The sequence below is a fragment of the Populus nigra genome, chromosome 9, assembly GCF_951802175.1.
Source record: "Populus nigra chromosome 9, ddPopNigr1.1, whole genome shotgun sequence".
In the NCBI taxonomy this organism is placed as follows: Eukaryota; Viridiplantae; Streptophyta; class Magnoliopsida; order Malpighiales; family Salicaceae; genus Populus; species Populus nigra.
The window spans coordinates 4,600,809-4,618,053 of NC_084860.1; the positions used below are offsets into that span (position 1 = coordinate 4,600,809).

General features: G+C 29.8%; 1 protein-coding gene and 2 non-coding genes across 3 annotated transcripts; 2 read left to right on the forward strand and 1 right to left on the reverse strand.

The window, feature by feature from the left end:
• Positions 1-1,867: 1,867 nt before the first annotated feature.
• Positions 1,868-1,939, forward strand: TRNAD-GUC (transfer RNA aspartic acid (anticodon GUC)). Its single transcript has one exon. It is a non-coding gene; the product is annotated as a tRNA-Asp (tRNA).
• A 3,045-nt stretch (positions 1,940-4,984) lies between these two features.
• Positions 4,985-5,056, forward strand: TRNAD-GUC (transfer RNA aspartic acid (anticodon GUC)). The gene has a single exon. It is a non-coding gene; the product is annotated as a tRNA-Asp (tRNA).
• Positions 5,057-11,263: 6,207 nt separating this feature from the next.
• LOC133703927 (protein E6-like) lies at positions 11,264-12,385 on the reverse strand. Its single transcript, XM_062128674.1, has one exon. The coding sequence runs from the start codon at positions 12,337-12,339 to the stop codon at positions 11,554-11,556; it is 786 nt and encodes a 261-aa protein (XP_061984658.1). The 5' UTR covers positions 12,340-12,385; the 3' UTR covers positions 11,264-11,553.
• Between the last annotated feature and the right edge of the window lie 4,860 nt (positions 12,386-17,245).

Below are 17,245 nucleotides of genomic sequence, written 5' to 3' on the forward strand. Positions count from 1 at the left end.
TCCCTTCTCGTTAAGCATGTTACGGTCGAGTGTGGATCACTAATCTACTTCCTGCAAGAATGCCCTTTTCGTGATTTGTGTGACTGTAATAAATTTCGTGATTTGTGGATCAACAATCTGCTTCCTGCAAGAATGCTCATTTCGTGATTAATTTGTGTGCCTCGTTAAGGAGTTAGGGCGGTGCCGACTGATAATCTGATACCAATGCCCTGTGATCTTGTGGTGTGGGCACTTGGGATTAGGGCACCGACCACCAGATCAGGGTTCGAGCGTTGTTGCTTCTCTGAACCTATCCACCTAAACCCAGCAGTTCTCTACTTTTTTCAGCATACTTCTTTGTTCCCTGTGTTCTTCCCCTCTCAAGGGAAAATATGGAGTTCCCTGTACAGGAAGGAAAACCTACAGCAGCTCAATGAGAAATCACATGAAATAATGCAAGAAAAGTTGTTTAACGTATCCCAGAGAATGACATTCCGAAAGGGGAATATTAGGCAACGCAAGTGGAAGATGAATCCAAATTGTTGAATGATTAATATTTTGATATATTTTGCGATGTAATGATTAAGAGGTAGGCATACTAGCTGGTCCAGATAACACTAGTCCACACACCCATACTACGCTCCGTGCCAAATCAAATATATTCAAGTGTAAAACAAAATAAAGAACATGTGGGTGTAGTTAGGTTATTTTTATGATGATGAAAAACCTCAAATGCATATTGAAATTGAAAGCTTGATTGCTATGTTAGGTAAAATTAATTGATCACAATTAAATAAAAACAAAACAACTTGATAACTTGTTTAATATATAGATATTGAGCTATCTTAAATTTTAAAATTTCTTTTGTTTAAGATAAATCTTTTTATGTTTTTGGATTGTTTTGATGTGCTGATATTAAAAATAATTTTTCAAACATAAAAAATTATTTTGATGTATTTTTAAACGAAAAATACTTTAAACCATCACTATTATTACAATTCCAAACACATATTTAACCAGTTATATCTTCAATCATGTTGGAGTTGAGTCTAAAAACAATTCAGTCGCGCGGTACAAATGTAACGTATATGAAATTTAAAATAAGATGTTATATTCATGTAATCTTGGGTCTATTTAAATGGGTAATTCAGGTTTAAAATACATACAAAATTGTATGTGTGAACTTCAATCATTTGGAGGCAGAGAGCACCTAGAAACTGTTCAGAAACACCTTTTCTGCTATATTTTATTTAATAAAATGTCAATTTCATCCTTGTTCTTTTTTAGAATTGTTACAAATAATTAGTTTTATTTCGGTTACGAGGTCGACTCATAATTAAAATCTGCGTGCTACGTGAAAAAAGAAACCAAGGAATACCGGGGCTAGGGAAAACCATGCAAGGTTCCTCAACTACTTACATTTAGTCCAATCAAACTCTTTAATCTTAAATCGAATCCAGTCCAATCAAGCACCATACTTCTAATTAAAGGTGATTTAAGCCCCTTCATCATCTTGCTTTGATTATAATTAACGAATCCAACATTCGATGATCTTGCTGGACAGATAATCTCAAATTGCGTTTAATAGTAAGCAGGGGGGTTGATTTGGGGTGTTTTACTGTGTATTATCTTAGCGGTTGTTTTATAAAATATTTTAAAAAAAAAAACTCATGAATTTTGTTTTTTATATCACTACATCACACTAATAATAAAAAAACACTAAAATAAATTAAATTTTCATAAAAAAATATTAAACTGCAGTCTCAAACTTGAAAAGTAAAGACGCTGAGAGTATTTTTAGCCGATAGCATACGGTGAACATGTTGGGAGAAAATCCTCAACAAAATAAATATTACTATAGTAAATTTCTTGCATTACGATCAGCAAGGTCGTTGTAGTATAGTGGTGAGTATTCCCGCCTGTCACGCGGGTGACCCGGGTTCGATCCCCGGCAACGGCGTTTTCCTTTTTTTTCCTTTTTTTTTTATTTCTTTCTTTCTTTCTTCGTGAAGAATATCAGTGGGAGAGAGGAACAAATTGAATGTGATGGAGGAGTAGCTGTAGCTGTCGTCTCTGCAAATATCAAAGATTACATTGAGAAAACAATCAAATAGCAGCCTGTTCTCAGAACTATTTTTATTTTCTTGGCCCAATATCACATTGTGATCCAAGGACTCTGTCACCCTTTTCTGCATTTGCACCTTAGATAGGGTTGGCTAAGGCCCACTTTGCTTTTTATTTATTTATTTTGCGTTTTTATGTTGATTAGCAAGAAGAACTAAAACTTCTACTCTTTCGAGTTGTGTATATGTTAATTAAAACTAAAATAAATAATTTATATTGTTCCTCATGAATTGATAAAGTGTTTTAATTAATATTAGATTTTTGATTCGTACTATATTATGGATTTGATAAAAGTTTTTTTAAAATGTAATAAAAATATATAGATATGCCAATATTTTTTCTAGTGAAAGAAAAATTTAAATTAAGTGAAGATTGACTTAATGTAACCTAGTTAACTTTACGTGTTCAAAAACAATTTGGAATAATTGTAAAAATATAGTTTGACCAAAAAGATATTTCAATATGATATCCTTTTATGTTAAGATAATAATATATATGGATTGACTTGAGTCAATATGTCAAATCTGCTACTCGAGTTATGAGACTATAATAACTCCATAGAAAACCAATCAAAACAAATTATAAAGTCTAATTCTCAATCAACCAAATATTAAAAGATGTAATTGAAAAAAATCAATTAAAAAAAATCTAAAAAATGACATAAGTTAACATGTCAAACCCGCAACTTAGATTATAAGACTGAGATAACTCTATAAAAAGCAAATCAAAATAAATTATGAAGTTCAATTCATAATCAGTCCAATGTTGAAGGATCATATTAAAAAAATAATTAAGAAAAGAGCATAAAAAACATTTTAAGTCAATCCGTCAAACTCATGACTCGAGTTATGAGACTGAGATAACATTACAAAAGGAAAAAAATAACATGATTTAACCCGTGTTAACTTTTCAAATCCGTGAGTCTAGTCATGAAACTGAAATAACATCATAGAGAGCAAATCAAAACAAATTCTGAATCGACCATGTCGAACCCAATGTTAAACGATGAGATTTGTAAATTTTTTAATAAAAAAATGATAAAAAAAATAGTTGAGTCAACATAGGTTAACTCGTTACAAATTTTTATATGTTGCTTTATTTTTCAAATACTTATCTATTTTTGAATTTTTAATTGCATTTTACCAAACTATATTCTATTCAATATGATATATATTATTTTGATAATTTCGTGAATATCTATTATGCCTTGATATAGAAATTGTTAGTAACTCTATGCTAACAAAGAATAGTTAGTTTATACACACATGATATTTTGTATATCTAGCTGGTGATAAGGGTATCAACTTGTGGCGGTTGATACTTTCACGGTGGTCACCTTCGGGTGTCATCCGATCTCTGACATGTATTTCACTACTTTATGACAATATGTTTAATATGTATATGTATATCAAGATAATCAACTTGTATTTCAAAATGTTTTTTCCATATTCACTTACTCTTTAATTTTAAATGGTTCTTACATACTATGTTAAAAATGTTGTTTGAATTTTAATAATATTTTTTAATTATTATATATTTGATATAAAAACAATAATTTTAATAATAAATTATTCATGAAAATTCAATTCAAATCTTTTTTGCTTGTAATACTTTTAAATAGGTTTTTAGCATGATCTTATCATATTTATGATATTTTTAACTTTCAATCACATATAAAAAATGGAATTATACTATTTTGATATTGTTTTTAATTTGCTTTAATAATTATAAAATATTTATTTTAACATAAATAATTATTCCAATTAAAAATCTTGCATTTATTAAGATAAATAAGATATACATTAATAAAAAAAACTTTATCTTGATTGAAAAAAAATAATTATATTTTTGAGTTTAATAACAGTGAAAAATAATCCCTAAAATAAAATTTTTTTTTGTGATTAAAAAAATCTTGCCCCTAGCTAGCGTAGCACAAACATATAAAAGTAGTGTACTCTAAGCCTTTAATTATCATTCATAAGCTTTATACAAAATAAATATATGAAATATATAGTATGTATTCTATATTGAAAATTTTAATTCGGAAAATACTTTTGACTTCTATTAATCATCAAATGTATTGAAATGATTTTATTGATAATTAATGAATATATTATCTTACTCCGAACAAATTATACATATTGAAATTAAAAGACTTAACTCCATATAAGAAAGCTATTTATTTTTTATATGAAAATATAAAAAATATATGTTGATATTAATCTTTAAATTCAAATCCATTTTCAATTATAAAAAAATTTGAAATATCAATGTAGTTTCTACAAAATAGGTCAACCCCATTTTTCCAACACACAACTATTTAGACATCACAAAAAACTATAAAATAAGTTTTTAAAATCACCCATAACCTATACACTATACAAATATTTAAAATACTAAAGACAAGTCAACAAAAGCTAACAATTCACATGATAATGCAACTTGTGCTATTTCTTCTTGTTATAATCTAAATTAGTGCAGACGTTCGCGCCGATGTTCTCTAGTTCTCGTGGTTTGGTGTACGGCACGAAACCCCAGCAACCAGGGTTCGATCATTGGCATCCACAGAAATGATATGCAGCAATAATAATAATAATAATAATAATAATAATTCCTCAACAAATAAGGTATTCTAAAATACCTCCTTTACTTTCACTTTCAACGGATAGTTATTTTTTATTTAGAAATTCCGTAAAATAATAATTTTTTATCTTTAAAATTTATTTTTACTATCATTACATGAAAGACATTTAAAAATATTAATTAATAAAAAAATTTCAAATATTTTTAAAAGTCCTTTTAAGACGCATAAACAAATTCTCTTAAAGATTAAACATTGAAAATTATATATTTTTAATAAAAAACCATGAGATACCAGCAAGTCGTTGTAGTATAGTGGTGAGTATTCCCGCCTGTCACGCGGGTGACCCGGGTTCGATCCCCGGCAACGGCGTAGAACTTTTTGTTCTTTGTTTTTCACCTCCGACTTTTTAGAGAGAGCCCATTGGTACGTTTTGGGCCTTCTCATTTTGTGTTGATTAGCAAGAAGCCCGCAAGAGAGCCTTAGGAAAATAATAACTGTCAGCGGAGAAAAATTATCATATCAGCTCAGAATAAATTGGCTATTATAAGTTGCTTACTGTCCCGCCCTAAGCTTGTATCATATGAAAATCTTTTTTATGGTTAAAACAAATTTTCAAGTAATAAAAATTTAATGATAAAAATATAAATTAATTTTAAAAAAATTCAAAGATTTAAAATATTAAAATGATGACACATGTTACGAGGCTTAACTAACCATATACTCTAAATCTTGAGATTTTATCGGACTTAATAATTTTTTAAAACTATTTTTGAATTAATTATATAAAAAAATAGGTAACTCAAAACCAATGCATTTGTTTGAGACCACCATAGTTTTATGAAACCACTCTTTATTTAATTAATATTAATATTTTATTAATTTTATTTTTTAAAAGTTGCTAACATGTTTCATGTTTTTTTTTTAAAAAAAATATGGGTCAAATTTATTACCAAATTATATGGTAACATAATATCCCAAACTCTTCAAAACTGAAACAATAAAAGAACTTAAAATGGGGGCCATATGGGTAAAAAAGAAGAAGAAGGGAAGAACCTTGAAGAAAAAAAATAAAACAGATAAAGTTTTCAAAAAAAAAAAAGAAGAGAACTTGTTGAACAATTTTTTCTTTTCTCTCTTTAACTTTCATTGTTAAACACAACGATCCTCAAACTTTTATTATTAAACGGAACTTGTTAACACTAGAAATGTTGATTTTCATAATTAAAAATTGGTTAAATTAATAAATTTCTTTCTCCACGTTGATTTTAAACAATTTCCTTTTTTCTCTCTTCAACTTAGGGCTAAAATACAAAGGAAATGAATTTTTAGATCAAAATTGAAATTGTAAAAATTATAGGGATTGTAGAGAGAAAAATAAAAATACAAGGAACTATTAACCTCAATTTTGAATTAACCATGAGGTTTCTCTATACCGTGGTCATCTTTTTTTGAATTTTGTCCATCATTTGCCAATAAATTGCTCATCAAATTAAGCATGGAAGCTGCAATTAAAAAGAAAAGACTAAATTAAAATTTGTTTTTCAGGGCGCTGCTCACTGTTACAGTGAATTCTCTAGGCATTTTAGTACAATTTTTAATTAATTTATTCATCAATTGAATGATGTAATATAACATATACTCATTCAACTATTTCCCATATCTAAATAAAATATTTGTTTTGTCTATAATAAATAATCACAATCCATTCATATGCTTTCTTCTTCTACTGCCATTTAGAAAGTTTAATATTGATTAATCTTTTAAAGGCAAAACCACTTTTCTCCTTTAATTACTTTTCTTTTCGTTTTTATTCTGATTATTTCTTCTTTCATTTAGCTTTAATATTGTTTATTATTTTATTTCTTATTATTTTTTTTGTTATAATTGTACACGCGATTTTTGCATACTTTTTAACCATATTTATTAACAAAACCTAACAAAAAGGTTGTAAATTCAAATGTGTAATAGTTTAACTACTAAAATAAAATAAAAAATTCTTCAAGGGGTGTAAATAAAAACAAGTAATAGTTAGGGAGTCTATTCTAATTCTTTCTATAAAAAAAATTAATCAAATAGCAAAAAAAAAAAAAAAACCAAACCCAATCTTCTCTTTCATTGATATTTAAAAGAAAAACACCACCATCATCGAACTTTATTTATTAAATGAAACTATTTAATATAAAAATTAATGATTTTTATAATATAAAAATAATTAAGTCGATGATTTTTTTTCTTCTCATCATTTTTTTTATTATTGTTTTTATACAACTTTAATAAGCCTTGGTTTATATATATAAAAAAGTTATGGATAACCATAAGCTAGCTAGCCACTCACTTTCTCCACAATTACTCCTCAGATGCACAATTAAAACTGTCCATCTTCATTATTTCATGTGTTTTAATCAGTTTCTTTTACAAATCTAGATCACATCTTTCCCGTAGTTTATCTTTTTTTACCTTCTACTCCAAACTTCATGACACCCATATATAATATTCACATGGTTGGACCCATAAACAAGTTGTCTTCCTTTATTTTGACCCATATTTATTTTAATATGAAATATTTGTCAAGTCTATTTATTATCAAATCTGTTTTTTTAGTTTAACGTAGGTGTTCGGATCAACTTGTGCATACCTCAACTAATTACACGAATCCTGAAGTTAATGACCATGTAAGCCTCTAGTGACCATCGTATGAGCAACCACTGAGTTTAAATCTGAGACTATAGAGAAAGCAAACCTTTTGATCCCAAGTTCTTACCACTGGGCCACCACCTATTATTTGATCCAAGCTACCTTTTTTTATTATTAATTGATTGTGTAACATGTCTATGTCTTCTTAGTGTTTGCTTTTTTTAAAAAAAACCTAAAACCAATAGAAATTATATATATATTAGTAAAAGAACGACCATATAATAGTGAAAGAAAGACTCAAATATGCAATTATATAGTCTTAGTTATGAACTACATAATATATGTTCAAGAAACTCAATTGTTATTACTTAATTTTTCTTCCAGCCAAGTTATAATGCTCCCTATTGAATTAATTATGATGATCCGATGGCAGATTCATCATTAAAACAGTGGTCATCCAGCACAGAAATCAGTGAACTGTCTCCATAAAATATTCAATTAGCCTGTTAAGTACGTAAATAGAGATGTTGATGGTGGTGTGACAAACGGGTGGGTGTGATTATTGGCCACTACTTTATATACTCCTACCTGCCAATTCGCCCATCTTAATCTTCACAATTTATACCTATCATCATGACTGCTTCTTCAATTAAAGGTTCCCAGTTCTTATGAATATTGGTGAAATGGGGCTCCAAGTTCATAAACATATATTACCTACTTAGATTGGTGACACATGTTGCGCTGGGAGTCAAACTAAATTTTTCCTATTATATATTCAAGCTAGCTATTTTAATGTTTTTAAAAAGTAGAAAAACTTTAGAGTTGAGTAATTAATTTGACTGAATTTAATAAATTCAGTTAATTTAATAAAAAGTAGGAAAAACTTTAGAGTTGATTACTTGATTTCAATTGATTTAATAAATTCAGTTAATTTAATAATATGATTAAACAAAAAAATAACAACAATAGATAAATTAAACAAAAAAATTAACCCGATTCAACTTGGATTAACTCATTAAAACCATGACCCAAAATATGAGATTGAGATAATTTCATAAAAAAAAATAACAAAGCCTAATCCAAATATTAAAAAATAAAATTAAGAAAAAACAATTGTAAAAAGGACCTAAAAAATCTAAGTAAACTTGAGCTAACCTTTCAAACCCGTGATTCGGGTTCTGAGATCCGAATTATCCCATAGAAGGTAAATGAAAAATTATCATGAAGCCAAATTCTTGATCAACAAAATGCTGATGGATAAAATTGAAAAAGAAAGTTTCAATAAAAATATGCAAAACGAAACAAATAACAATAAAAAAATAAGGATAAAATTTGACATAAAAATAAAATTAAATCAAATGTAAAGGAATGAAATTAAAAAAAAATTCAATTAAGAAAAGGATTCAAAACAAAACAAATAGTAATTAAAAAACATGAACTAAATTTGACAAATTAAAAAATCAAATGAGAATGAGATTGAAAAAAAATCCAATAATATAAATTATTTCAAATAAAACAATTAGTAACAAAAAAAATAGAGATCAAACCTAAAAGAAAAAAGAAATTAAAAGCTACTTTGAAAATTTGAAGAGTCATGCGCAAAAATTAAAAAGATAAAAAAAAGTAAGAAAAGGTTATTGATGTCAAATTAGAAATATGTTGGCCTCACATTATTAAGAGAATGAAAGGTCATTGTGACTATTAAAACATCATTATGGAAGAGATGTTTAACCATAAGACATTGCCGTATATGTTGTCTTGCGAGCGCTGACCAACCCAACATGCTTGCACGTGTGTTGCACGTGTTAGTTAATTTTCTTTTCTAATTAAAATTTTATATTTATTAAAATACTATTAAGAGTTAAATACAAGTTAATCTAATATGCTTTTAAAAAAATAAAAAGTAAAAAAGAGACCAGCCTCAAGTTAGATTAATTTTACTTTCAATTTAATAGTAAGTTAGTAATTTTACTGTATTTTTAAAATTTAAAAAGATTGAATTATCCCTATTCAATTTAATAATGACTAATTACTATAAGAAAAATACCATATTACCCCTTGATTACTTCATTGTATTTTTTTAAATTTAAAATAATAATTACATTGTTACAATAAAAAGTACTATAGTTCACGAAGAATTCACTTGGCTTTCTATTTTTTTTAAAAAAATTTATATGATCCGAAATTAGTTGGGGGTAGGAATGTAGGATCATTCTACAAGTCCTTGTTCTACCATGTGAAAGGCTGGAACTTCCTTCACCTAAACATAACAAAACATGAGTCATTGGTCTGAAATGTTCAGTACGTCAAAAAGGTGAAAGACTTCGAGGCTTGAGAACGCTATCAAAAGTTGAAAAAAAGGGCAAGCCATCCCCACCATTCACGGAGAGTTCAGCAATCAATTTTTTTTTTAAAAAAAAGTCTAATAAGCTGACCATTTGATCTTTATTCTTATGTTGCTAGCGAGCCCAGTTGTTTACCAGCTACTTAATACCCTCTTGCCCATTTGTTTTCGGTGGATCTGTGGTTTTCCAGCTAGTTAACATGATCTGTGGTTATCTTAATTAATCTTCTTTGGTATTGCATTCTAAATAGAGATCAAGCAAAATTTCATTTTTTATTTTATTATTATTTTAATATGCTGATATAAAAATAATTTTTAAAAAATAAAAAAACATTATTTTATTATATTTCTAAATAAAAAATAATTGTTATGCTCATACTATATTAGTACATAAAATAAGAATATGGGTCGTGATGGGAGTACCGTTTCTCTTCCATTGACTAACTAAAAATTACCGTAATTAACGTAAGTAAGATATAACATCTACTTCTTCAAAATATCATCTAAATAAACACCATTTAATGAAAAAAAGAAATAGTTATTGATGAAAGAAAGAAATCAATGTATGCTATTGTACTAATTAAATTTTTTTTGGTAATCAAACAATAAACGTTTATAGCATATAAAGAAGAGAAAAACATGAAAGAAAAAATAAAAAAATATAATTTTAGATCGTATGCAATTTTTTTTTGTCATTATCTTCTAATGGATCTAAATATTATTTTCTTTCACTTTTTTTTTTCTTGTGTTATCTCTTTTCTACGCTAAACATGTTTTAAATACTAGTTGTAGCCATAATTTTGAAACTTGACCCGACGGGTTGAACCAGGTCGGGTTGAAGAAAAAATAGAGGAAGAAAAACCCAGTGTGACCTGGTGAGTTGACTCGATCAAAAACCAAGTTGCAACCCGTTGATTTTTGTTTTTTTTTACTAAAACAACGTCGTTTTGATTTTTTTATAAAAAAAATTAACCCGGACAAAACCCAATAACCCGGTCAAACCCTGGAATCCGGGTCAAGTCTAAAAATTATGGTTATAGCGAACATTATAATTTTTTTTTAAAAAATAATTAATTGTACATTTGTCTTTCTAGTCACAATTAATCGATGAACTCACGTTTACATTCAAGGAAATTTAAGTTCTTAAATATATTTTTTTCGAAAAATTTTGTATTCCATCTCGAGTTCGAACTTTGTATGTAGGCAAATTGAGAAACTTTTAATGCACGGTTTCCCGACCTAGCTGAAGTAAGAGCCTCGGTGAAGAAAGCACGTGTATTGCTCGATACCCTCACGAAACAGCACTAGCTAGTGCCCAACAGAACACAACCCAGAAAGTCAGTGGTGCAATCTTAAGCATGGAGGATATATATATATATATATATATATATATATATATATCTCACAGCCTGGCTGCCTTCCATTTTCTATATTATGTCGTAATAGAATTAACTAGTTTACAACCTCATCCCATCCCGGCATGCGGCCAACGCTATGCTAAGCTACTAGTGCTGATTGCAGAAGTAAAAAAGTAGTGTCCTAATTTACATAATCAAGGGATATTCACTTAAATATTTAAGTACGACATACTCTTGTCCTTAGTATAAATCCTGAAGATTGATAATATAATATAGTACAATATACACTTTATTAGATCGATATTGCTCGTAACAAAAAGTTAACCAAACCATGCTCGCTCTCATACCTTTTGGAAGGATGAAAGACAATTGATAGGAGTAAAACAAGATCACAAGTAAAAACACAAAGACGACCATAAAATTTATGTAGTTTAATCTTTCCCACTAAACATAATCCAACATTATCTAACACCACCCAATATAATTGAAAAACCCTCACTCTCTTGATCGCTTGACCACAAAGATTACAATCATGGCACATACTGCTCTTCCTTGCTCTCTTCGAAATCATCCTGGTTGTCGTACTTCTGCATGGAGTTATTGTACTCGAACTTGGAGTTCTCGTTGTTGTTGCTGTAATAACCTCTAGTATTGTAGTTGTTTCTTGAGTCCTGCTGGTACTGGTTTGGGTTGTAGTTACTGTTCTCACCCTTCAGGTCATAGTAGTACTTCCCTTTTTCCAAGTACCTTGTGTCACTCATGCCTTGCTTCTCATCATTGCTGTAGCTATTGGCACCATTGTAGTAGTAGTTGTTGTTCTGGTTCCCCATGTTGGTGTATCCACTTTCTTGAGGGCTTGTTTCACCAAAGTTTTGTTGCTGCTCCTGATCATAAGCATTGTTGCTGTAGTAGTTGGTGTTTGTGTTGGTGTTGGTGGTTGTGTCAGTTGGATAATTGGTGTAGCTTTCTTGGTTTTGGGTTTGGGTCTTGTATGGCTGGGAATTAGTGGTAGTAGTGTAGGGTGCATTAGCTAGTTTAGTGGTGGTGGGGAACTGGGTGGTTTCTTGACCATATAGACCATAACCATTTTGGTTGTCTGGGATGAAGGCTGGATCTTGTTCTTGCTTGCTCAACCCTTCTTCTTCTTTGCCGGGGAGTGTTTTATCTTGAGCGTTATTGTTGCTGATGGTGGTAGTGGAGGGAGTGGTGGTGGCGCCACTGACTTTGCTAAAGAACTGGCTCTCTCTGGCATGAATTTGCACAGATAAAATGGCTAGGAGGAAGAGAAAGGAAATGAGTCTTGGAGAGGGAGCCATGGCTAAAGAAAGGATAGCGTTGCTGTGTATAACTAGTCTATAGCAGTGTGTGGAGGTGCACACTTTATATAGAAAGACCTTTCAATCACTCCAGTTTTTTCTACTCTTTTAGGTGGAAATTGGAGGGAATTGGTGATGTGGTGGTCCCTGCTGGAGACCAAACTTTTAACAAAAGAACTCCCTTTTCCTCTTGTTTCTGTGATTTATATCTTGATAATCATACTTATTTTTCTCTCTGTAATTAATTTCGTTAATATTTGAATTTTGTTCCCTCTAAGATCAGCTAGTTCCAGTGACTCTAAATAAATCCCATAATTCAAAGGAAATAATAACCATATTTGTTTATGCGAATTACTCTTTCTTACCTTCTAAGCAAACCAAGCTAGATTGCGGGGTATCATGAAACAAGGTTAAATCCAGGTAATGATAGGCCCTAAGCTATAATTAACAATTAGGGGTCAATCCCATAGAAATTTCTCCGACGAGGAAAGGGGGTTAACTACTAGCTGATTGTCCACGAAGTGAAAAACATGAAATTAATAAAGTGACCTTAATTCTCTATTAACGATCATGTCCTTTCCTGAGGGGGGTGACTGTGGAGGGCAATCTGGCCACTTCAGAGATGAAAGGAAAATGATGATATGCTAGCTGTGGCCGGGTAATTATGCCGTCGATTGAGGTGGGCGGGCAAAGCATATAATGCCATTTAGGGCAGACAGCATGTGCCCAGCCCTCTTCACTTTGTTTAATCTCATGATAGATAGAGCATAGACACATCAAACACTCTTCCTACGCGGATATTTGACACCTCCATTCATGTTCTGCATGCGCATGGGTCCTCCTTTTTATTATTTTTCTTGTGTGCGGAGACTTACAATGCATTTCATCATTTTATATTTTATTTTGATTTTTTAGAAGAAATAATATAAATTATATCTTTAAAATTTAATTTTTGATTTAAATTAGTATTTTAATATAATATTAAAATCTTAATAATCATGCAGTCATGAGTTCTAATCTCATTATTTTTATTTATTTAATAAAAATTAAATATAAAATAATATAAATTGTACAATATTCGAGGTCAAATAATTTTTATTTTAAAAAATATATTAAAAAATAATATAAATTATATTTTAAAAATTTTCTTCAAACTTAAATTTTATTTTAGTTCAATCAACTATTTTCCACGGTTTAGCATACACTTCCTATTTCTTTTCCAAAACACAAAATGAATATTTAAAAGGTTTTCTAAATGCAGATATTCTTTGATCTAACACAAAAGTCTTAGAGGACAGTCAGTTGTTATCCTATTTTAGGTGGATACTTTTGAAAAACTTAATTATCTGTTGGATCGATGGATTTCATTATCCTAATTAAAATTCACGTTCAAGATAAGGGTTTCATTTATGGCTAAACAACTTCTTTATTTATTCACTTATTTTTACTAAAGATTCAATTTAGAGAGGCCCCGGCCTGTTCTTGGGGTTTGGGGGCGGGATGGAGCATCTTTTTTTATATACATATAATTGTCATTTATACTGTTATTTCATGTCACCGATTCACTGTTTATCAATGAACTCCAGAATTTAGCAGGAAGCATAGCATATGGAAAAAGGGAAAATAGAGGACAGCCACCCACCTTGTCCTTACAAAGCCTGGAATACGATCATATATTGCAACTGTTCAAAGGAACAAAGGTAAAGGTAAAGGTAAAGGTAAAGAAGCTTCCATTGTTCGTGCCTCTGTCAAGTAGCAGTTCAAAAAAGAAAAAAAAGGAAAAGAAAAGAAAAGAAAAGGGCCCTTAAATATCAAAAATCTTCATTATAATGTGGCCGACGCGATGACTGGTTACAGTCACATAGTTCCATAACATCTACTCCAAATGAGATAAAATGATCAATGGGCCCAGGTTCCACCGAGACCAAGACTGTGCAACAGTGCAAGTCCAGGGAGTTGCAGGCAAGGGCTCGGAAGTCTCTAGGCAAGTGAGAGGGAGGAGGAGGAGGAGGAGGAGGAGGAGGAGGAGCAGAATGCAGAGCAGTTGTAAGTTTCATTCACCACAAGTGGTATCCATCCTCCATGGCCTCCCATTGGGTTGTCACAACGCTAGCTTCTGGTTTGACCAATCGATTAAAGGCAAAGGGAGTTTTGATTTTACCCTTTTCTTTATTCAAGTGGTTTGTCCTCCTTGATTAGCGGGCGGAGGGAGGGAGCTTGTCAAAGTGGGTGGTGGCATTGGCAATTTAGCAGTCAAAGGGGGGAAAGAAGGAAGCAAAACAACAAGAAAAGAAAAGGAAGAGAACGCGTTAATTAGAAGGGTAAAAGAGAGGCATCCCAACTTTATTATTTTCCTTTACTACCGCCAATCCATTCCAAATACCAGCCTGAAGCACATTTGGACCTAGCTCAATCTTTTTCTTTTTTTTTTCTTTTTGCTAAAATGAGGAAGCGTTTGATAGCGATTAAAAAAAATGAAGAATAATCATAGAAATGAGTAACTAATACAAAAATGATTTTTAAGGGTATATAAATTAATTATTAATGATGTTTGGTGTGTTATATATCCTATGTTGTGGACAAAAAAAAAATTACATTATTAGTGATGATAGATGAAAGTGAAATAAAAAATTATTCAATGCTTTTTTTGAATAATAATAATACTTGCTTAGATTGTTTTTGTTTTTCCGTTTAAAAAGTGTTTTAAAATATTTTTAAATTTATTTTTGCTACAAATTATTTTTTTTATAATTTTGAATTTTTTTAATATATTAATATAAAAAAAATAAAAATATTATTTTAACAAGAGGTTTGGGGGACGGTCTAGAGAGGCGGCCTCAGCGTTTCTTGTTCACATTTGATAGCTCCCCAGCATGTTTTAGGTCATGTTTGTTTCTTGGAATTCATTTTCTGGAAAACCACTTTCCAAACTTTCCTGTGTTTGTTTGCCATTAGGAAAGTTGGTCAACGGAAAACACTTTCTGGTCAACGGAAACACTTTTCGGTCAACGGAAAACACTTTCCACTCAAAGAAAAATTTGGTTTGATTTCTAGGAAAATGTTTTCCCTTTTGGTTGTGTTTGTTTTCCGGAAAGTGGTTTCCGGGAAACCACTTTCCAAACTTTCCTGCGTTTGTTTGCTATTGGAAAAATTGGTCAACGGAAAACACTTTCCAGTCAAAGGAAAATTTGGCTTGGTTTTCAGGAAAGTGTTTTCCTGAAAAATTTGGGCGGAAAACACTTTCCGGAAGTTGTGAAAAATTTAGAAATATCATTATTTGCTGATTATATCAAATTTGATCCTCAAACTTTTGATTGCTATATATAATTTGTTTTGAATATTTATTTTTCAATTTCATCTCTTAAAATTTAATTTTTATATTAATTTTGGTCCTTACTTTTATAATTGCTATTTGCTTTTTTCTTATCATTTTTTTATTGAAATTTTTTATCTATCAAATTTGGTCCTCATTCTTTTGATTTTTACTTATTTTATTTGAAATAATTTATGAAATGTTAATTATTATTATTTTAATTTCTTCACCTTTTATTTTTTTTAATTTTTTAGATTTGATCTCTATTATTTTGATTATTATTTATTTTATTTGAGATAATTTATGAAATTATATTTTTTTTCAATTTCATTCTCATTCAACTTTTTAATTTGTAAGATTTGTTCCTCATTATTTTAATAAACTTGAAAAAATAAAACATTAATAAGTTATTTTTCAGCTCATTTTCCATAACATAACCAAACACTGGAAAGTGTTTTCAACTTATTTTCCATTACACTACCAAACATCGAAAAATATTTTCCTGGAATTCACTTTCCCCGGAATTCACTTTCCAAAAAAAAAACTACTTTCCTGTAAACAAACGGGCCCTTAGTGGAATGGAATCAATGGATACCACAACTTCTGACCCTTCCATTTGCCAGGGAAATCTATATAATAGATATGTAGGTGAAAATGACACGAGAGGAATAGCAGAAAAACAATCAGAATTCAAGCACCAAAACTCAAGATGATAACAAATCCAGAATTCCTGTTGAAATTAGTGACAGTTTTTCTACGCATGCACAGTTTAAACCCGTAATCTATTATGAGAGTTTGTTTGTTTTTTAAATAAAAAAACACTCTTAAAATATTTTAAATTTTTTATTTTAAATTAATTTTTGTTTTTTTAAATCATTTTGATACATTAATATAAAAAATAAATATATTTTAAAAAACAATTACTACAACAATATTAAATATTAAATATTATCTTTTCAAGAATCAAGATTAGGAAATGGGCCATAAAAGAAGCAAAAACAAGAGAAAAATGGGAACTAAAATTGGAATAAAAAAATTAAAATTTCTACTAACAAGTTTGTCTCCTTCTAAGCCTCTTCCCAACGAACTCTCTTCTTTGTTCATCACTTCATTGTGTGCATCTTCTAATTCGTTTGCAAGAATTAGTGGTGGAGGTTGTTGGTACTTGGACCTCCAAGAACTCTCAGAAAGTCCTAATACGGAGGCCCTTTTGAGAAAGAGAGAATTCTCGTAGCTTTTATAATTTCTGAAAAAGAAAGTTAATCTAAACAAAAATAAAATTGTTATCGTTCTAGATTAGTGGGTTTTACATGGTTTTCTTGTCTTTATTTGATAGCTTTAATTTGATTTATATTTATAAAGGAGTTTATTATCCTACTATGTAAAATAAACGGAGAAATAAGTTGTTTTTAATATTAATTCTTCTAAAAATTGGCAATCTTATCTCCTAAAAAATCCCTACTCGCTCATAAAATTCCAAGTTAAATGCAATCACTTGACAACTAGTTTGATTACATCAAACTCCAATCAACTTGATTAAGATTAATAATATATAGATATTATTGCAAGGTTTTCAAATTAATTTTTTGCATT

Coding starts and splice junctions, on each gene's coding strand:
- LOC133703927 (XM_062128674.1), bottom strand. CDS start 12,339: ATGGCTCCCTCTCCAAGACTCATTTCCTTTCTCTTCCTCCTAGCCATT.